This window comes from Drosophila tropicalis, unplaced genomic scaffold (genome assembly GCF_018151085.1).
Source record: "Drosophila tropicalis isolate 14030-0801.00 unplaced genomic scaffold, ASM1815108v1 contig_109, whole genome shotgun sequence".
In the NCBI taxonomy this organism is placed as follows: domain Eukaryota; kingdom Metazoa; phylum Arthropoda; class Insecta; order Diptera; family Drosophilidae; genus Drosophila; species Drosophila tropicalis.
The window spans coordinates 202,332-225,246 of NW_027172455.1; the positions used below are offsets into that span (position 1 = coordinate 202,332).

At 38.9% G+C, this 22,915-nt stretch overlaps 1 protein-coding gene across 1 annotated transcript in view; it reads left to right on the plus strand.

Moving 5' to 3' along the window:
- Positions 1–22,915, plus strand: part of Utx (Utx histone demethylase) — a gene marked incomplete at its 3' end in the record, with an annotated part of 233,247 nt that overhangs the window by 60,094 nt on the left and 150,238 nt on the right. The window contains exons 5-6 of the mRNA XM_068285047.1: positions 13,382–13,510; positions 13,859–13,909. Of these exons, the coding sequence (XP_068141148.1) occupies positions 13,382–13,510; positions 13,859–13,909 (180 nt within the window). The remainder of the gene's footprint in view (positions 1–13,381; positions 13,511–13,858; positions 13,910–22,915) is intronic.

Below are 22,915 nucleotides of genomic sequence, written 5' to 3' on the forward strand. Positions count from 1 at the left end.
ACTATACATAATAGAACCTTGCATCCCATTCCGTTCGATACTATCCATGTTGACCACCTAGGTCCCTTACCGAGTGTTTTATCGAAAAGAAATAATCTTTTGGTAGTGATTGACGCATATACAAAGATTGTGAAATTGTATCCCGTAAATTCCACTAGTACCAAAGAAGTTACCGCCGCGTTAGAAAAATATTTTGATTATTATAGCCGACCAACAAGAGTTATATCCGACAGAGGTACATGTTTTACATCGTTCGAATTTGCTGAATTTGTAGAGAACAGAAATATTGACCATATTAAAGTAGCAACTGCTGCCCCTCAGGCCAATGGGCAGGTCGAGCGTGTGAACCGTGTGTTGACCCCAATGTTGGGAAAACTCTCAGAACCCTTAGCCCAAGCCGATTGGTATAAATAAGTTAATCGTGTTGAACTTGCTATTAATAACTCAGTGCAGTGTAGTACAGGTAAAACTCCGTCAATGATGTTGCTTGGTTGCGATCAGCGAGGTCCCCTAGTAGACGAATTAACCGAGTATCTTGACGAGAAATTTAGTCTAGAAAAACCCCCTAACCTTGAGGCCATTAAGCGAGAGGCAAGTGCTAAAATTCAATTATCGCAGGAGCGCAATGAAAAGCAGTACGCTTTAAGGCGCAAGGCACTGTTATCCTATAGAGTCAATGATTTTGTTGCTATTCGTAATGTTGATGTCACTCCCGGGTCATGCAAAAAGTTCGTTCCTAAGTACCGTGGTCCTTATAAGATAAATCGAGTCTTTCCAAATGACCGCTACGAATTTACTTATATTGATGATTGTCAGCTTACTCAATTGCCGTACAAAGGTATCTTAGAATCAGCCCGACTCAAGCCGTGGATACATGCGTGTGATAAAACTGTCGGTTTCTGTAATATGTATTTGATAAGCAGTATTTATATATGTATATATTTATATGCTATTGTATGTTAAATTGTATGATCGAGGTCGATCTAATGTCGGGATTGGCCGAATGTAAACATTAAGAATATGCTAAATGAGCCCGCTCATCTCCTCAGTGAAAAATTTCCCTGATAACCGAATTTGGTCACACAAAAAGGGTATAATGTACTGAGGAGAGGAAGGGCACACAAATAAAAAATAAAATCCGTAAATATAAAGACAATCCCAAGGGATTAATAATTAATAAATAAGGAGAGTTTACACGGGATATTTTAATTCTTAGTTCTCACTGCTATTTTTATGAACAGCTTAAAATGCTCTTTTCTTTACCATATTGCTCATTTCTGAAAATGGAGGCTTTTTGTTCAGTTCAAAATGGTAGTCATTTTATTATATATAAATATAGATTATGAATTTAAAAAATATGGGTTCAATTATGGTCTTTTTTATATGATTTAATAACTTTGAAGTCAAAGCCTAAGGGCACTGCTATTTTCGTGAACACAGCTGTATTTACACGAGTACATATTCTTAAACCAAAGGAAGCATATGTTCCTTTGTCTAGGTTTCTCTGATAGATGATCATAAGACTTTGGCGGGCGTTCACATTCTCCAGCCGCTTCAGGTATGATGTCGATTGGTACTTCCTGGTATTGTACTTTAAATTTACTGTCCAACCAAGTCAAGTTATAAAGAAGACAACGTTGGTTTGTTCGGCTAGATTTGCTCCACCGATCGATAAACTTCGATAAGAGCAGTTTGTAAACACTTCAAAACAAATTCCCTTTTAAATGAGTTTAAATTATATTTTGCTTCTTAGTATTATACCCTTGCAAAAAGGGTAAGAAGTGTGCAACGCATAAAAAGAAGCATTTCAGACCACATAAAGTATATAAATTCTTGATCAGCACGACAAGACATGTTCAATTAGCCATGTCCGTCCGATAGTCTGGATCAACGCAAACTCCTTCTAGACCGTTGCAGCTACAGAGTCGAAATTGTGTATTCTTGTATATACTGCAGGGGTTGTATATCTCGGATTCTGCCGTAACGGACCGCGGTCCGATAAGTCGCGACTTATCTTAATAACTTCGTTATTTTCTAAGCTATTGCTATTATCGTGCCAAATTTGATGAAGATAGGGTGACTATATGATATAGCTCCCATAGGAACAATGGGTCGAAAACAGTGATTTTTGTCAATAACTTCGTTACCTTTTGCGCGATTGCTTTCAAATTAAACATTTGTTTGTTTAATCAAAACTGGGTTTTAACGCGGTTTCAGGTCAATAAATCTTAATAATTTATAAGATTTAAAATCATAGGCAGCACAAAAGGTGAACAGGTTGTCTGTATAGCTATTTCAAGAGCCACCAAGTTCTATCATCAGCAGACTTCGCTAAAGAATCTACAGTTGTGTCTGTTTAATATATCTGTTAATGACTGTTCCGAATTTGATAAAGATCGGGTGACTGTATAATGTAGCTTCCATAGGAACTATCGGTGGAAAACACTGAGTTTGATTCTTTCGCAAACGTTTGCCTTTTTAGATAAAATGTTTTTTCCAAATTGATGGCTCTAGGTAAAGAAAGAAATACCATAAAGAATGCAAGGGTATACAAACTTTGACGCGAACAAAATTTAGCCCCGGCCTTCTGGTTTTTATAGCATCTGGTGTTGTGCCGTGGTCAATCAGAAATACGCACAATTCTCGTTAAGGCACCACAAAGCACTTACTTTGCTAAGTATGTGGCAAAAAAACTTGTTTGAATTTTGTAATTATTTGTGAATTTCAAATACAAGCAAACATTTGTCCCTGTTCTTGAGCTGCGAACGATTGATAAAACGTGCGTGTTGTATATTCACATGTATTTACTATATATTAACAATAAGTTTACGCATTCTAGCAGAAGCGCACAGTAAAATCGTTATTCCAAGAATTCGTTAATTTTTAAGAACTTTACTTTCAAACAACAGAGGTGTTGAGGAACCAATAGTCATTTTACGTCTCTTCTTACTCATGAATGATCTTGTACATCTTACTATGCCTCTGCTCTTGTATTCTTATAAGTTTTCTGAAACTTGCTGGCGCCAGTCTGGTGCTCTCTCTCTTTGTTTCTCTTTATAAACCTACAGTTGCGAGCAAAAAAATAGTAGCGCATATCACTCGCCGATATTTATTTCTATAACTTGCAAGATAATATTCTGATCTGGTTAACACCTTAGTACCGTTATTAGCAATGTCTATCACTTGTCCGTTACACTGTAGTCAGGTTACAGTGACTTGACTTTTTTGCTACTTCATTTTTAAGCTTAATTGCAAAATTTAGAGCGAGCAAAATAATAGTAATGAAGGATTTTTTGTATTCAGGAAACTTAAACTATTGCTAGAAGGTTGTTTTTTTTTTACTCTTTTTCATGTGTTAAGTGTTCGCGTTAGAAGATTCCTTTAAGTATTCCAATTTGCAGGCTAAAATGTGCTGTGGTACGCACAAGTCCTTTAAAAAGAGGATTTAGATCAGAAACCTTTTAGCTGAGGGCAAAATAGAGAAGTCCAAGAAATTTTTAATTACTGTCCAACTGCAGTTAAAAATGCATTAAAAAGCGAAAAAAATCAGAAAGATGTGTCCGAAAGCTTAAAATCTCGCTCAAATTAGAAAAAAAAAATAGTGCGAGACTCAAGGCTTCGTCCGTTTGCATCTGCTGAGCTAACACTAAATAACTTGAACGCTTGCAGTCTTCTCACAGAGGAACATAGAAAAGCGCATTGAATACTCAAAATTCCACCTAAATTGGACTGTGGAGAAATGGCGTGTTATACTGTGAACAGATGAGTTCAAAATTGTGATGTTTGGATGGAGGGGATTTACGCTGTTTGTTCGTCGCCCGGAAAATACGGAGTACAGTCCACCAAGACTATTGACCAAGGCAGATCAAATCATATATGCTGCATAGAAGGCATCCTGGACACGCATGTTTACTTTAAAATTGTTGAAGAAGTGACTAGGGGGCCTGGGGTAACTTCGACCGCGTTAAAGTTTGTATACTCTTGCAACTTTTTTTTGTAACTCTTTGCTTACCTATAGCCATCAAAGTTTTTTTTTTTTTTTTTTTAACGTTTAATACAAAACTTTCACTCGTTGCAGAGGACGGACGTGTTTTTTTTGCGCTTATCAATTTTTATTTCTTTTCTCGCGATTAAATACTTTTACAAATTTCTTAAATTCATTATCGGTTTAATTAATAATAATTTCAACATCCGAATTTTATTTTCATTTCGCGAATTTTTGCTGTCGCTTTTGTTTAAATTTAAATAAAATCAAAACATACAACAATACTTGCATTAGCGGTGTTGTTGTTTTGCTTATCTCTTTTGCGTTTGTGTCTTTACCGTTTTAACTGACTCTCGCGCTCTTGCGTACAAATTGTTGTTGCATGTGTTCAATTTGACGCGCTCTCCCGCTCTTTCCTATTCTTGATTGATTTGCGCTCTCGTCTTTTGCCTACCCGCGACTCTGTGATACGTGTTTTTGTTTTTGTGCTTTCATCTCTTTTTATTCTTTAGTTGTGAAGGCTTACTCTGCACATTAACCCTTGTGTCAGAACTGGTCAGTATATTCTTATACACAGAATTTTTACCCTTAGCATTTTTATTTTTTATTTTTTGTATTTCCTTTTTTAATTAAATTAAACTTTTTGATAAAATGGTTGTCTGCTCAAAAAATAATTGCATAGTTGCCACTAATGCGGTTGACTCCCATGATTATATTCTTTGTTGGTTGTGTGACAATGCGGTTCACGTTGAGTGTGCAGGTTACGCAGGCAGAATCAAGGAGTCTATTGCTAAAGGTGGTGGCTTAAAATATGAATGTGAGGCTTGCCGAGAGGTCGAGAATGAGATGCGCTCTTTCATGAGGCGGACTAGAGATAGTTTTGACACTTTAAGGGCAGGTTTTAATAAACTCCAAGCGGAGTTTACTGCGGTGGAGACTCAGTTCAGAAGTTTATCGCTTATGAATGAGTCTCCGAAACGTAAAAGGACCAGTCCTTGGGGTGTTTCTGTATCTGTAGATCCGCCAGCGTCTCTTATCGTCCCCGACCGGTCTCATGCACCGTCCACTCCTAATGTACAGCAATTGATTTCGTTTAAGAGCCCTGTTGTAAATGCTATTAGTAAGGAATTACCGGTATCACTTGGGAATGATCTCTTAAAAACGATGCCTATTGTAGTGTCTGATGTGTCCGGGCAATTACCCATTCCAATGGAAATTGCCGATAGTTCTAAAAGTATCGAGGGCCCCGTAAACAAGTTAACTGCTGCAGTGGGTGACTTGTCCAACGTTACTGCTGCGGCTGACGCTTCGGGACCGCGGCCTCTCGTTGGCATACCACCAAAGAAACATATATTTGTTTCTAGGCTAGACCCTTTTGTCACATCTGATGATGTAATAGCCTATATTCGGAAGAAAGTTAACGGCTCGAATATTGCGGTGGAGAAGTTTAAATTTTCTTATTCTCGGGACATTTCGTCCTTTAAAATTAGTGTTTCTGCCAATAACTACGACACTATATGTCGAGAAGATTTTTGGCCAAAACATATAATAGTTAAGGAATATACTGTAAAAAAGAAAAATCGGAAACCGATTCGCTTGCCAACAACAACTAACACTATTCCTGCCACATCAGCATCTGCTGGTGTGTCAAAAAACTAGCTTCGTCCCTTAACCTGGGTTACCAGAACGTTAGAGGACTGAAATCTTAACTTTCTAATCTCTATGTAGATAGTCTTTCTTTTGAACATAACATTCTAGCTTTTACAGAGACTCTTTTCTTTACCATATTGCTCATTTCTGAAAATGGAGGCTTTTTGTTCAGTTCAAAATGGTAGTCATTTTATTATATATAAATATAGATTATGAATTTAAAAAATATGGGTTCAATTATGGTTTTTTTTTATATGATTTAATAACTTTGAAGTCAAAGCCTAAGGGCACTGCTATTTTCGTGAACACAGCTGTATTTACACGAGTACATATTCTTAAACCAAAGGAAGCATATGTTCCTTTGTCTAGGTTTCTCTGATAGATGATCATAAGACTTTGGCGGGCGTTCACATTCTCCAGCCGCTTCAGGTATGATGTCGATTGGTACTTCCTGGTATTGTACTTTAAATTTACTGTCCAACCAAGTCAAGTTATAAAGAAGACAACGTTGGTTTGTTCGGCTAGATTTGCTCCACCGATCGATAAACTTCGATAAGAGCAGTTTGTAAACACTTCAAAACAAATTCCCTTTTAAATGAGTTTAAATTATATTTTGCTTCTTAGTATTATACCCTTGCAAAATGGGTAAGAAGTGTGCAACGCATAAAAAGAAGCATTTCAGACCACATAAAGTATATAAATTCTTGATCAGCACGACGAGACATGTTCAATTAGCCATGTCCGTCCGATAGTCTGGATCAACGCAAACTCCTTCTAGACCGTTGCAGCTACAGAGTCGAAATTGTGTATTCTTGTATATACTGCAGGGGTTGTATATCTCGGATTCTGCCGTAACGGACCGCGGTCCGATAAGTCGCGACTTATCTTAATAACTTCGTTATTTTCTAAGCTATTGCTATTATCGTGCCAAATTTGATGAAGATAGGGTGACTATATGATATAGCTCCCATAGGAACAATGGGTCGAAAACAGTGACTTTTGTCAATAACTTCGTTACCTTTTGCGCGATTGCTTTCAAATTAAACATTTGTTTGTTTAATCAAAACTGGGTTTTAACGCGGTTTCAGGTCAATAAATCTTAATAATTTATAAGATTTAAAATCATAGGCAGCACAAAAGGTGAACAGGTTGTCTGTATAGCTATTTCAAGAGCCACCAAGTTCTATCATCAGCAGACTTCGCTAAAGAATCTACAGTTGTGTCTGTTTAATATATCTGTTAATGACTGTTCCGAATTTGATAAAGATCGGGTGACTGTATAATGTAGCTTCCATAGGAACTATCGGTGGAAAACACTGAGTTTGATTCTTTCGCAAACGTTTGCCTTTTTAGATAAAATGTTTTTTCCAAATTGATGGCTCTAGGTAAAGAAAGAAATACCATAAAGAATGCAAGGGTATACAAACTTTGACGCGAACAAAATTTAGCCCCGGCCTTCTGGTTTTTATAGCATCTGGTGTTGTGCCGTGGTCAATCAGAAATACGCACAATTCTCGTTAAGGCACCACAAAGCACTTACTTTGCTAAGTATGTGGCAAAAAAATTTGTTTGAATTTTGTAATTATTTGTGAATTTCAAATACAAGCAAACATTTGTCCCTGTTCTTGAGCTGCGAACGATTGATAAAACGTGCGTGTTGTATATTCACATGTATTTACTACATATTAACAATAAGTTTACGCATTCTAGCAGAAGCGCACAGTAAAATCGTTATTCCAAGAATTCGTTAATTTTTAAGAACTTTACTTTCAAACAACAGAGGTGTTGAGGAACCAATAGTCATTTTACGTCTCTTCTTACTCATGAATGATCTTGTACATCTTACTATGCCTCTGCTCTTGTATTCTTATAAGTTTTCTGAAACTTTCTGGCGCCAGTCTGGTGCTCTCTCTCTTTGTTTCTCTTTATAAACCTACAGTTGCGAGCAAAAAAATAGTAGCGCATATCACTCGCCGATATTTATTTCTATAACTTGCAAGATAATATTCTGATCTGGTTAACACCTTAGTACCGTTATTAGCAATGTCTATCACTTGTCCGTTACACTGTAGTCAGGTTACAGTGACTTGACTTTTTTGCTACTTCATTTTTAAGCTTAATTGCAAAATTTAGAGCGAGCAAAATAATAGTAATGAAGGATTTTTTGTATTCAGGAAACTTAAACTATTGCTAGAAGGTTGTTTTTTTTTTTTTTACTCTTTTTCATGTGTTAAGTGTTCGCGTTAGAAGATTCCTTTAAGTATTCCAATTTGCAGGCTAAAATGTGCTGTGGTACGCACAAGTCCTTTAAAAAGAGGATTTAGATCAGAAACCTTTTAGCTGAGGGCAAAACAGAGAAGTCCAAGAAATTTTTAATTACTGTCCAACTGCAGTTAAAAATGCATTAAAAAGCGAAAAAAAATCAGAAAGATGTGTCCGAAAGCTTAAAATCTCGCTCAAATTAGAAAAAAAAAAATAGTGCGAGACTCAAGGCTTCGTCCGTTTGCATCTGCTGAGCTAACACTAAATAACTTGAACGCTTGCAGTCCTCTCACAGAGGAACATAGAAAAGCGCATTGAATACTCAAAATTCCACCTAAATTGGACTGTGGAGAAATGGCGTGTTATACTGTGAACAGATGAGTTCAAAATTGTGATGTTTGGATGGAGGGGATTTACGCTGTTTGTTCGTCGCCCGGAAAATACGGAGTACAGTCCACCAAGACTATTGACCAAGGCAGATCAAATCATATATGCTGCATAGAAGGCATCCTGGACACGCATGTTTACTTTAAAATTGTTGAAGAAGTGACTAGAGGGCCTGGGGTAACTTCGACCGCGTTAAAGTTTGTATACTCTTGCAACTTTTTTTTGTAACTCTTTGCTTACCTATAGCCATCAAAGTTTTTTTTTTTTTTTTTTAACGTTTAATACAAAACTTTCACTCGTTGCAGAAATTCATTATCGGTTTAATTAATAATAATTTCAACATCCGAATTTTATTTTCATTTCGCGAATTTTTGCTGTCGCTTTTGTTTAAATTTAAATAAAATCAAAACTTACAACAATACTTGCATTAGTGGTGTTGTTGTTTTGCTTATCTCTTTTGCGTTTGTGTCTTTACCGTTTTAACTAACTCTCGCGCTCTTTCGTACAAATTGTTGTTGCATGTGTTCAATTTGACGCGCTCTCCCGCTCTTTCCTATTCTTGATTGATTTGCGCTCTCGTCTTTTGCCTACCCGCGACTCTGTGATACGTGTTTTTGTTTTTGTGCTTTCATCTCTTTTTATTCTTTAGTTGTGAAGGCTTACTCTGCACATTAACCCTTGTGTCAGAACTGGTCAGTATATTCTTATACACAGAATTTTTACCCTTAGCATTTTTATTTTTTATTTTTTGTATTTCCTTTTTTAATTAAATTAAACTTTTTGATAAAATGGTTGTCTGCTCAAAAAATAATTGCATATTTGCCACTAATGCGGTTGACTCCCATGATTATATTCTTTGTTGGTTGTGTGACAATGCGGTTCACGTTGAGTGTGCAGGTTACACAGGCAGAATCAAGGAGTCTATTGCTAAAGGTGGTGGCTTAAAATATGGATGTGAGGCTTGTCGAGAGGTCGAGAATGAGATGCGCTCTTTCATGAGGCGGACTAGAGATAGTTTTGACACTTTAAGGGCAGGTTTTAATAAACTCCAAGCGGAGTTTACTGCGGTGGAGACTCAGTTCAGAAGTTTATCGCTTATGAATGAGTCTCCGAAACGTAAAAGGACCAGTCCTTGGGGTGTTTCTGTATCTGTAGATCCGCCAGCGTCTCTTATCGTCCCCGACCGGTCTCATGCACCGTCCACTCCTAATGTACAGCAATTGATTTCGTTTAAGAGCCCTGTTGTAAATGCTATTAGTAAGGAATTACCGGTATCACTTGGGAATGATCTCTTAAAAACGATGCCTATTGTAGTGTCTGATGTGTCCGGGCAATTACCCATTCCAATGGAAATTGCCGATAGTTCTAAAAGTATCGAGGGCCCCGTAAACAAGTTAACTGCTGCAGTGGGTGACTTGTCCAACGTTACTGCTGCGGCTGACGCTTCGGGACCGCGGCCTCTCGTTGGCATACCACCAAAGAAACATATATTTGTTTCTAGGCTAGACCCTTTTGTCACATCTGATGATGTAATAGCCTATATTCGGAAGAAAGTTAACGGCTCGAATATTGCGGTGGAGAAGTTTAAATTTTCTTATTCTCGGGACATTTCGTCCTTTAAAATTAGTGTTTCTGCCAATAACTACGACACTATATGTCGAGAAGATTTTTGGCCAAAACATATAATAGTTAAGGAATATACTGTAAAAAGAAAAATCGGAAACCGATTCGCTTGCCAACAACAACTAACACTATTCCTGCCACATCAGCATCTGCTGGTGTGTCAAAAAACTAGCTTCGTCCCTTAACCTGGGTTACCAGAACGTTAGAGGACTGAAATCTTAACTTTCTAAATTGTCAGACATGGTGGTATATTTAAATCATTTAGAGGCAATTCAGTTTGTCTCCTCCTTAGTTTCCAGTCAAGACTTGCTCATAGTTGTAGGTGATTTTAATGTACCCGCTTTAGCAATCTACCACGTTGCTGCCCTCTTTGTCACATGACTTCATTGATGGCCTTCTAGGCTTATCTTTATCCCAAGTCAATCCTGTCTTAAATTCTAATGGAAAATCGTTAGATCTTATTTTTGTATTGGATTCTTCTTATTGTGAGGTTTCTAGGATCGAACCATTTGTTCTTCCAGAAGACAAATTTCATCCTACATTAAATTTAAAAATTGATTTGCCCTTGCTTTCACCATTACTTGGTTCAAATGAGTTACCTCTAACTAGGTGCTTTCGTAAGACTGACTTTGCCAGCCTTAATGAAAACATTGCTACTACCGATTGGTCTTATCTGTACAATTGTAGAGATATGAACTCAGCTGTTCGTTTTTTCTATGATACTCTGAATTCACTCTTTGATATTTGTGTGCCTCTTGGTAGGCTGGAGCGGCTTAACAAACCTCCCTGGTTCTCTCGTGAGTTATCCAATTTGAAAAATGTGAAGACACGGTATTATAAGAAGTTTCATAAAACACGTCGTTCATCAGATTATGCTCTGTATACAGTCGTTCGTTCAAAGTTCATGATGCTTAATACACAATGCTATAAGAATTATCTTCAGCGGTGTAAGCTTCAGTTTTCTTCTGACCCTAAACAATTTTATAACTTTGTTAATTCTAAACGTAAGATCTCTGTGCACCCATCTTTTTTGTCTTTTCAAAATAAAAAAGCGAGCACTGATCAGGCAATTGCCGATATGTTTGCGAATTTTTTCAAAACAACCTATTCCTCAACGGAATATCGAGCAAGTCCGTATCCTTATTATTTAGAAAAGGTTAATTGCATTTTCAATCCAGTGATTGATGAAAGTTCTCTTCTTAGCTAACTTAAACTAGTTAAACCTAATTATTCTCCGGGGCCAGATGGTCTTCCTGGATGTGTACTCAGGTTCTGTGCAAACGCATAATGTAAACCCATTTTAAAATTGTTTCTATTGTCTGTCGAATCTTCCTCTTTTCTATCTATTTGGAAGGAGTCGTATATCATTCCTCTGCATAAAAATGGCAAAAAGTCCGAAGCCTCTAACTACAGGGGTATCTCAAATTGTCCGCTATTCCGAAAGCTTTTGAGAAAATTATAACTTCGCAATTGCCACATTTTTGCAGCTCTATTATTTCGCTATCCCAACATGGCTTTGTGAAACGTAGATCTACAACCACTAACCTTTTAGAATTTACATCAATATTTATCAGGAAGTTCAAAAATGGTAAACAAACTGATGTCATATACACTGACTTCAGCAAAGCCTTTGATTCCGTTAATCATACCCTATTACTTTCTAAGCTGAGCGACATTGGGTTTCCTTTTCCTTTCTTGGGTTCGAGAATATTTAACAAATAGAAAACAGAAGGTACTTTTTAAGTCTTCTTTTTCCGATTCCATTTCTGACTTCTGGTGTACCTCAAGGTAGTCATCTTGGCCCTCTGCTTTTCACATTATTCATTAACGATCTTCCATCAGTCATTGTTCATTCGCGTTTGCTTATGTATGCTGACGATGTCAAGCTTTGTCTTACTTATAAAGATACAAATTCATTTAGTAGGCTACAAGCTGATCTTAAAAACCTTCAATCCTGGTGCCAGTTTAATCTACTAAATCTTAACACTACCAAATGTAAGGTAATGACTTTTTTTCGTAAGTCTCCTCAACTGGTCACTTATTTTCTGAACAATAGCCCTTTAGAACGTCTAAATTATATGAACGATTTGGGCGTACTTATGGACCATAAGTTAAATTTTAACACCCATATTTCCACCACGGTCGCAAAGGCCATGAGTGTCCTGGGTTTCATTAAAAGATGGTCAAAAAAATTTGATGATCCCTATACAACTAAAGTTCTTTTTACTTCGCTTGTCCGTCCCATTTTAGAGTATGGATCTTGTATTTGGTCACCTCAATATGAGTCGCACCAGATTAGACTTGAATCCGTTCAAAAGCAGTTCTTGCTATTTGCTCTTCGTGGCTTAAGCTGGGATCGCAATGTCAATTTGCCCTCGTATTCTAGTAGACTTCTCTTGATTAACCTTTCGTCCCTAACTAACCGTAGTATTATGCTTGGTGTCATTTTTATGCACAAGCTCCTAATTGGTGATATTGACTCGCCCGAGTTATTAGCTCAGGTAAATCTGTCGGTACCATGTAGACGGAGTAGACATCCTTTGATACCTTTATCCCTTAGTCGTTGTTCTTCTAACTATGCCTTGCATGAACCTTTTAGGGTCCTCTGCTCTGATTACAACCTTCTATTCCCTGTAACCGGCTCAGAGTTTTCTATTAATATGCTTAAAACATCTATCCTATCCCATTTATCTGTAGTGTTATTTGTTTGTTTGTTTTTTTCTATTGTGTATTTGCCCACGCGATTCGTGCCATGCGTTATACATCTGCACCCCTCGGTCGGTCGGGTGGGAGATAGGCAGTTATCTGCGTGGGCTCGCGCGTAACAGGCTTTGTCCTGGTGTCGCAGGGGCCACTTGAACGTACTGCGCATAGTATCGTCAACATCCGCTATATATATGTATACATATAAGCACACTCATCTTCACGCTCAACCTCACTTGAAACGTCATTCCCATCATCCCACACAACACAACTCCCTGATGCATTATTTCCCATTCAAACAGGGCCCTGCCCCGCATATCGACCGTTCATATTACAATAGACGCACTTTACCAGAAACGTCTAAGCGAGTTCCGGGTAAAGTAAACGCCCTCACTATAAGTATTACCGCACATTAACCACACATTGACCAGACACACATCTGACCTATATCAGTCCACACCACTTAAACATACATATATGCATATGTATATGTATATATTACCCACATCTCTCCACACTATCCACTTACTAGTAAACATACCACCTAAGCAACTATGTGAACCATTACATCTCACACTAGCCACTTCCTAGTAAGCGAATCACTTAACCAACTATGTGATCCATGTGTGACCTGTATCAGTTCACTCTAGCCACTTCATTTTCTCACTCTAGCATAAAACTTTTGTATTTCTCTTGAAGCTAATCTTTGTATTGCATTGCTAGACAAAATAAAGTCTTTGATTCTTAAAAATGGTTTTATTTACATTTCAGTTAAATTTCAAATTGCTCACCTTTATGAGATACAAAATAAACACAAGGCTGCGAAGGAAGCTTATGAATTTCTATTAATTGAGCAAAATCTCTCTTCGGATCTTAAAGCGGATATATATAGACAATTAGGTAAGAAATTATAACCACAATTGTTTTTTTGGTTAGGTATTTCACCCTTTTATTAATGTTGTTTAAAGCCCTTAAAATAGATTTTAAATTGTTTTAAAGATATGAATAAATTGGGTCTTTTCCTTTAATATACATGTTATTATTTGACATTTGAACTACATATCACCATAAGGTCTGCGAAATAAGTAAATGGGAGAAAATTCAGTTTTCGTGTGTTCATTCCTCCTATATTTCGATTGCAGTTTGCTTCCAAACCAGTCATCTCCGTATATCATATAACTTCTCAATTGTCGCAATTAATTTCACAGTTTAACATGGCTATTAATGACTGTGCTAAATTCGTTCCAGATCGGTTGACTATATCATATAGTCTCATAGTCCCCGGCGGCGTGGATCGTGGTAGGACTCAATTTCAATTTCACATAAAAACCAGAGGGCCGGTTCTAACTTCGACCGCGTCAAAGTTTGTATACCCTTGCAACTTTTTTGGTAACTCTTTCCTTACCTATTAGCCATCAATGTGGAAGAACGTTTTATCTAAAAAGGCTTATGTTTGCGAAAGAATGGCCTACAATCATAGAAAATAACGAAGATATTGATCATAGTGACTGTTTTCCACCGATCTACTATATAGACTATATATGAAAAAGTCACCCGATCTTTATCAAATTCGGCACAGTCATTAACAGATATATCAAACTAACAGTCATTAACAGATATATCAAACTAACAAATGTTAAATTTGAAACCAATCGCGTTAAAAGTAACGAAGTTATTTACAAAAGTCACTGTTTTCGACCGATCGTTCCTATGGGAGCTATATGATATAGTCATCCGATCTTGATTGAATTTGGCACAGTCGTTTATAGGCGTAATAAACTCTCTAATATTAGTTTCACAATAATAGCACAGAAAATAACGAAGTTATTGAGAAAAGTCACTCTTCGTGACTTTGGGGTTTGTATGGGAGCTATATGATATAGTGGTCCGATCCGGCTGAATTCGAGATATACAACCTGTGCACTATATAGAATACAAAATTTCAGCTCTGTAGCTCTTACGGTCTAGGCCGATCCAGACGGACTGACGGACGGACGCACATGGCTATTTGAACTCGTCTCATCGTGCTGATCAAGAATATATATACCTTGTATGGTCGGAGATGTTTCGTTCTATGCGTTGCACACTTCTGACCAAAATTAATATACCCTTTTTGCAAGGGTATAATTATTACCAAAGTATGAGACGTTTTTTTTTTCACTTTTCGAGACAAGAGTCTATTTAGAGTATTTCGCGAAAACGGGAAAAGAAAATTTTTTGGACAATCCCGAAGAATATGGATTAAAAAAAATGACCTGGGCAAAAGCCGTTGTTAAGTGCGCGCGATAAACGCAAAATTATTAAAAAAAACCAGCAACAGCTTAACCTTTTGTAAAGCTTTAGCCTCACATGTGGGCGGATCTGTGTCAGGGATGACTGTTTGGCGAGTACTTAAGGACTCAGAAGTTATAAAGATGTCTAAACTGACCAAAGTACCCATGTTGCGAAGTCGACACAAGGTTGCTAGGCTTGGCTTTACCGAAAGACATATACTGTGTCTGATTAACCTTAATCATCAATATTTTAAATGCAGCTTTCTTTATTGAACATTTGTTCCAAAAAAACCTTAATTTAAAAAGGAACAAATAATTTTATTCAAAATGTACAACAAGAACCGAAAGTTTGTATACACTTGCCAGTTTTTTGTTACTTATTCCTTATAGGCGTCAATAAGAAAAAATGGCGAATGCTGCTCATGAATTTGCCGTTTGAATGGGAATTTATGATATAGTGGTTCTATCCGGCTGAGTCCGAGATATACAATCTGTGCAGTATAAACAAGCGTCCATACAAAATGTCAGCTCTGTAGACGGACAGACGGACATAGCTATTTGAGCTCGTCTCGTAGTGCTGATCAAGAATATATATGTATGTATACTTTATATGGTCGGAAGGGCTTCCTTCTATGCGTTGCACACTTCTGACCAAAATATATTTATATTATACCTTTTCGCGAGGGTATAAAAATAAAATTACAGAATTTCGTGCTTTATGAAAACAATGGGTACACTTCAATTGACTAAGTTATTTTTAATTTTTTGGTTTTCAAACCACTGAAAACCTATTTTTGTTTTATAATGTGGTTAATATCCAATGCATCAACCTTTATTTCACCATTACTTTTCTCATCTGTTTGGGCATATTCTTCAGCAAAACTCAGCAGGACTCTATCGAAGTATTCGTCGACGCACTCCCACAATTGTGGATTGTTGGCACTTCTGAACGAAATGGTCTAGAAAAGAGTATGCCCTCCTTCTTGACAAGAACTCTGGAATATTCTTCAAAAATTGTCACATAAGCACCAACGAATAGGCGAAGGTGTAACTTGATTGACATTATGCAATACTCCCAAATTCCGCAAAAATAAGGTGAAAAAGGTGGTATAAAATGTCAGTTTATGCTTCCTCCTGGTTGGCTTTGTAACAATTGTAACCCTCGCAGCTCTTTAAGTTCCTTTTTTGCACTTTGAAACGTGGTGCCGTTGTCAGAACACATAACTGTGATTAGTCCTCTATGTGCCCATTAAGGCTCCAAAGCGGCGATAAATGCAGACGACGTAAGATCACTCACCAGCTCAAGATGATTTGCTTTTATAGATAGGCAAACAAATACTGCAAACCATGTCTTTTAAAAGTTTGGTGTGCGACCAGTAAATATGTTAGCGACCTCCATAATCTACTCCTGTATGAAGAAGACATCCTAAGGGTTGTACCCTAGGTTCCCTTATATTAGCTATAATCTCCGACCAGGTAGCTCGTCTTTGCATGAAACAAATCATGCACCGGAAAACCACTTTACAACTCAAACAAGTTTAGCGTTCTAGCTCAATGATGAATGATCGATGCGTCCTCCAAATGGCATAACCCTATCTTCATCCAAAAACTGTGTTAACTGAATAAGCTTTGATTTGGGAGAAAGTTTACATCTTTTGCTGAGAGCTTCACATTCCCTGTCAAAGAATGTACGTTAAATATATTGAACTGATTATGGGCATGTTGAATTTCTATTACTGTGAATGTGTCTAGTTTTTGACTGATTGATGGCAATAATAGATAATTCTTAAAACTCGACTCCAATCCGAAATTTCGCTCGCAAGCTTTTGAAACCAATCGTTCTCCTCTAACGAATGTATTGTGACTTATGGAATTGCCCGTGTAACGTTGTTGTCTACTGACTGCCAACATTGGGGTACGACTGCTGTCCATGTTGATTTGGGACTTGACAGCCAACTAGGTCCCGTCCACCACAGCTGATACGCCACAAGTTTTGATGTTAGCATTCCTCTAGGCTGTGCACCAAGGCTCCAAAAGCTTGTGCCGAAGCATCCGCAAACCCATGAAATTTGATGTCTGTATTTGGTATCGCAATATAACGAGGAATGCGACAGGTCTGAAGTAGGAAAAGCTCGTCTCGTACTACGTGCCAGCGTGCGAAGTTTGCTGAATTCTTAAAGTTTCGTTCGAAGCATGATGTTCACAGATTCTTTCTTCTCTTTCGTTTACAGAAGTGCGTCACAATTTGGACTACATTTGTGAAGTTTAAAATTTGCTTCGCTCAGTTAGGAAATAAGGTCTTTTTTAAGTGCGATAGGAATATCATCAACATATGCGTCTCTTGCACACGCGATTGATGCTAAAGGGTACTTTTTTTGATAATCATCGGCGAGTTGCTTTAATACTCGCACAGCTAAAAATGGCGATGGGCCGAATGCGCTATATATGTAATTCGTTGATATTTAATGTGCTTGGATGACACTAAAATCCTGCAAAACATTTCTGTGTCAGCGGAAAATATATAGCGATGCTGTCGACATACTCCCAGTAAGTCTAGTTGTATAGATGGTCCTATGCGAAGCCTGCATTTAGCGGGAAACCATTCTCATCCTTTCCAGAGCCGTCAAATACACTGCGACATTTTGTATTCGAACTGCCTGGTTAAAGTACAGCGAGATGAGATAAATATACGCAAGTATTGGGGTTTTCATCAATTTGCATCGGTGATAGTAGTTTTATGTGTCCTTGGCTTTCATAGTCGTTTTTAAACTTTACACATTGCTGCTTAATATGAGGATCCTTACGAAATTTTCGTTCTAATGAACTTTAGTTCATTTTTACCGTTGCTTAGCCTGAAACGATGTTTTTTTTTTTTTTTAATTCATTTATTTAGATGGTGGGATATAGTATAGTAGGTTATAGAAATTTAACAATAAATATTACAAGTAATAACATAATAACAATAACAGGCTACATAGGTAAGCAAAACAAATAGACAGAAATATAGGTAAGAGAAAGTTTGTTACTGATGGTGGCTTGTGCATTTGGGTGTAGGAAACATTACTTTCGGGACTAGCCAGTGGGCCATTGCATCGAAAGCACAGAAATTCCCTACTTACCCTACCCTGGCCCTCTCGCGTTCTAGCCTGCGAAGCTCAGCTGCTGTAGACGCCGCATAGTCGCTGCATGCTCTCCAGTTAGATTCGCTTTCTAGCATAATCGAGATTAGATCGCCCGCGTTAATAGATGTACCCAGCTGTGTTCCCAGCCGAGTCCGCTGCTCCGCAAATCGGCCACACGTAAATAGTGCATGGCTAGCATCCTCCTCAATGTCTTCGGTGCACCACTATTGTCGATCTTGAAACGATGCAGATAGCTGCGAAAGCAGCGGTGCCCGCTTAAGAATTGTGTCATCGGGAACGACACTTGGCCATGGTTTCTCCCTATCCAGCCTCTTATATTCGGAATTAGCGAGTGAGTCCATCTTCCGTTCAATGCCTCATCCCACCTCATTTGCCATCTATCAATCGTGCGCTGCCTCGCCTCTGTGCGAGCGACCCTTCTAGTTGCGTTGTTGCTGCTAATACCGAGCCCTGAGGGACTTCGGCTGAGATGTGATGCGTTCTAAGCCCGTCATCGGTACTGTACAGGAGAGTCCGGTTGCTGAGATAGCCACGTATGATACGTGTTAGGTACATGGGCACTCCAAAGCCTTCCAATGCAGATAGAATTTTGTTCCAGCGGGCAGAATTAAAAGCATTTTCGACGTCAAGTGTGACTATCAGGCAATACTCCTTGTCTCCGCCTTTCCATCTTGTGCCTTCAATTGCATTTGCCGCTATGTCTACAACTGTTTTTATGACATCGACAGTCGAGCGTGGTCTGCGAAACCCGAACTGAAGCGGAGCCAAGTCCCCCAATTCTATTATGGCCACTTCCAGTCTGCTGCAGATGACTCTTTCAAACACTTTGCCTAGAGTGTCGAGCAGGCAAATGGGCCTATATGCTGAGGGATCATCTGGTGGCTTATCAGGCTTGGGAATAAGGACCAGTTTCTGGATTTTCCATCTGCTTGGGAATATGCCTGACCTCATGCATAGGTTAAAGAGTTCTACGAACGCATCGGGCTGCAAGGACACCGCTAGCTTAGTGGCGCGGCTTGGTATACCATCTGGGCCTGGCGCTTTGTCGTCAATTACCTCTCTCACCGTAATCTCTACATCATATTCTGCTGATGTCGCCGATGGATCTTGCGTTTCTGCTGGGTCATGCACTGCCGGGAAAAGGCTGGATACGATGCGGCCGAGTTTCTCGGAGTCTGTCGGAGCTTGCTGCTTGTGCCCGTGAAGCTTTTTTACAATTGTATTATATGCCTTTCCTCAAGGATCTGTGTCGGAAAGTTCGAAAAATAGCGTACGCTTGCTGTCTTTGATTGCTCTTTTGAGTATTTTTCTCTAAGCCTTATACTGCTGCCTCAGTGTTTCCGCATTATCGCTGCCTCCTGACCTAGAATATTGGCGACGCGCTATGTGGCAGTCTCTTCTAGCTGCGGCGATATCGTTGGACCACCAGTATACGGGTGTGTGGTGTCGCCGATATGTGCTTCGTCTTGCCATACTCCTGTTACATGCTTCTGTGAGGCAAGTTGTCACCGCATCTGCTGCAGTCTCCGGGTCATTTGTGGTATTAATGACCAGCGATTCGGCGAATAGCTGCGGATTTAGCGTCTCAGCTTTGTACCCTTTGCACGAGTTGCGCGTAGTTGCTGCTGTGTTGCTATTGGCTCCTATGTCGCACAAAATGCCTTCATGGTCACTGCCGGTGTAGTGGTTGCTGATCCTCCATTTTATACTGTTGAACAGCCCGCTGCAGGTCAATTATCGACGCTGCACCACCCCTGTTAAAAGTGTGTTGCGATCCCTCGTTGAGCAGAACCACATCGAGGGATGCTAACGCCTCAAGAACGGCTCTTCCCCTCCAGTTTGTGCTTGCGCATCCCCATCCACAGACCAGGCGTTAAAATCGCCTGCTAAGACCACCTTACGGTGGCCATTGGCAGTTAGGCTGGGGGCCAAGTAACAGCTATATATTCGTACGCCAGATATCTCTGCTCTTACATATCCAACATCTGCGTGATTATTTTCCAATTGACATGGCGAACTTTCCCATGCCCAAATTGCTGATCCTCCATCCAGCGACTGAATGCAGCCTCCACTACTCATGCGGCTGTAAGGCTCACTTATCAATGCAGCCGCTACCCGTAACTCCCTGACTGACTGAGTCAGTAAGTCATGGGCGGCCCTGCAATGATTGAGGTTGAGCCGCAGTGCTCTAAACATCCCTGATTTTGTTTAAGGCCTTCAGGAACGCCGGACACACCCTGCTTAGCGTTTTATGTGAGACATTTTGCCCCCCGCTCGGGTACAGAGGATGCATGATGGTTATTCGCAACATTCGCTGGCACGATGGTGCTCTGTGCTGCCACAATTGATGCACTGTTGAGATGCGTTAAATTGGCTGCCAAAGTTTTTTGCTACATGCCCGAACTCCAAGCTGAAACGATGTTGGGTACATGTGTGGGGCTTCGTTTTTAAATGGGTAGTTGACAATGTCATTTCATTTTGTGTGCGAGTATGCGTACGTCGACAGTGTTGCTCTACTAGATCGGTGGCTTCAATTGTGGCTTTTGATGCTTGAAATTTGTCAAAAAGTCCGAACCAGAACACTGAAATCTTCATAAGCGTGGTAAGAAAATACTGGGATTACGGTGTCACCTGGAGCGCTATATAAACCTGCAATGACCACATTTGCAATGTGCCCGCTTTGTTGACTCTCCTTGTATATTAGAGGCGTCTGAGTGCTCTACGTGTATTAATGTGTGGTACCTCAATTTACATAGGCGACAATTGATGGTTGACTTACATTTCTTGACTTCATGATCTTTACTAAAGTAGTTGTTACATAATTTGGTTTTATAGACAAACAAGCGACGGGTATTTAAATGTAGTTCTTTAAATTTCATACAATTTGAAATAAAACCAGAGGGCCGGGGCTAACTTCGACCGCGTCAAAGTTTGTATACCCTTGCAACTTTTTTTGTAACTCTTTCCTTACCTATTAGCCATCAATGTGGAAGAACGTTTTATCTAAAAAGGCTTATGTTTGCGAAAGAATGCCCTACAATCATAGGAAATAACGAAGATATTGATCAATGTCACTCTTTCCAACGATCGTTGGTATGGGAGCTATATGATATAGTCACCCGATCTTTATCAAATTCGGCACAGTCATTAACAGATATATTAAACTAACAACTGTTTGAAAGCAACCGCGGTAAAAGTAACGAAGTTATTTACAAAAGTCACTGTTTTCGACCGAACGTTCCTATGGGAGCTATATGATATAGTCATCCGATCTTGATCAAATTTGGCACAGTCGTTTATAAGCGTAATAATTAAGTTTCACGATAATAACATAGAAAATAACGAAGTTATTGAGAAAAGTCACTGTTCGTGACTTTGGGGTTTGTATGGGAGCTATATGATATAGTGGTCCGATCCGGCTGAATCCGAGATATACAACGCCTGCAGTATATACAAGCCTAGGTGCAAAATTTCAGCTCTGTAGCTCTTACGGTCTAGGAGGAGTTTGACGGACGGACGGACATGGCTATTTGAACTCGTCTCGTCGTGCTGATCAAGAATATATATACCTTGAATGGTCGGAGATGCTTCGTTCTATGCGTTGCACACTTCTGACCAAAATTAATATACCCTTTTTGGAAGGGTATAAAAATCAAAATTTTAGTTGGATGTTCTGCAAAGATGGTGTCTGCTGCCCTAGGCTTCCAAAAAAACCCGAAGGACGTGGCGTAAAACGGGTAAAAAACGGTTTCAGATGACTGACACTTTGTACGATACTGCAGATTCAATCCGTTTGCATCTTCTTATTTAGTCAAACGTGATCTAATCCTGGCAGTAATGGATGTCACTTGTCGGCGCAGACTCATAGAACAATAGATAAACGGGCGAAGTCCTAGGAAACTCCCACTCAACTCTTAGAAGCATGTAAAAGCACGTTTGTATTTTGATAAAACTCCATATGAATCATCCAATTGCAAAGTGGGTAATATTCTCGGGCAGACGACCGCAGTGTAGTTTTGTTTGGTGGTGCAGGTTCTAAACAGTGTACGTCGTCCAGAATATACAGAGTATACCACCCAAACCACACACAAACAGCGGTTAGGCTAAAGGGAATGATGTGGACTTGTTTCTCGTATATTGGACTTAGTCCTATTCTTAAGATTGATGGGAGTACGGATCGAAATGCGTACATGAACATCATGGCAAAGGTTATGCTGTCCTATACCATATGGAATATGTCCATAATATGGACATATCACCGGTCTTATGACCCAAAACATAGGAGCAATCTCGAAAAAGTTGTTTTTAATTCGAAAGAATCAATGCCAGGGCCAGCTCAGTCGCAGGATTGGTAACCCATTGAAAATGTATGGGGTAACATTCAGAGAAGCGTCACAAAAAGAAAACCGTCCAACACTGGGAAGTTATTCAAGAAACATGACAGCAGATGCCAGTTTAGCTTTGCAGGAATCGGTGCGGCGCAGGTGCCGAACGAATATTACCAATAAGTGGTTCACAACTATGTATTAACTTCTAAGAACCAAAGGTGACCTGAATTTGAAGTTTCAAATAATTTAGAAACGACAAATTTTAATTCTCTGCTATTTTTATGAACAGCTCAAAATGCCCTATTCTTTAATATTTTGCTCATTTCTAAAAATGGAGACTTTTTGTTCAGTCCAAAATGATAGTAATTTTATTCTATATAAATATAGATTATGAATTTAAAAAATATTGGTGCAATTATGGTCCTTTTAATATGATTTGAAGTCAAAGCTTAAGGGCACTGCTATTTTCGAACTTTTTTTTTTTTTTTAACGTTAAATATATATTTGTTGAATCTACTCTTAAATTAGAGCCTAACAACAGGTTTGAGATATTTTTCTTAA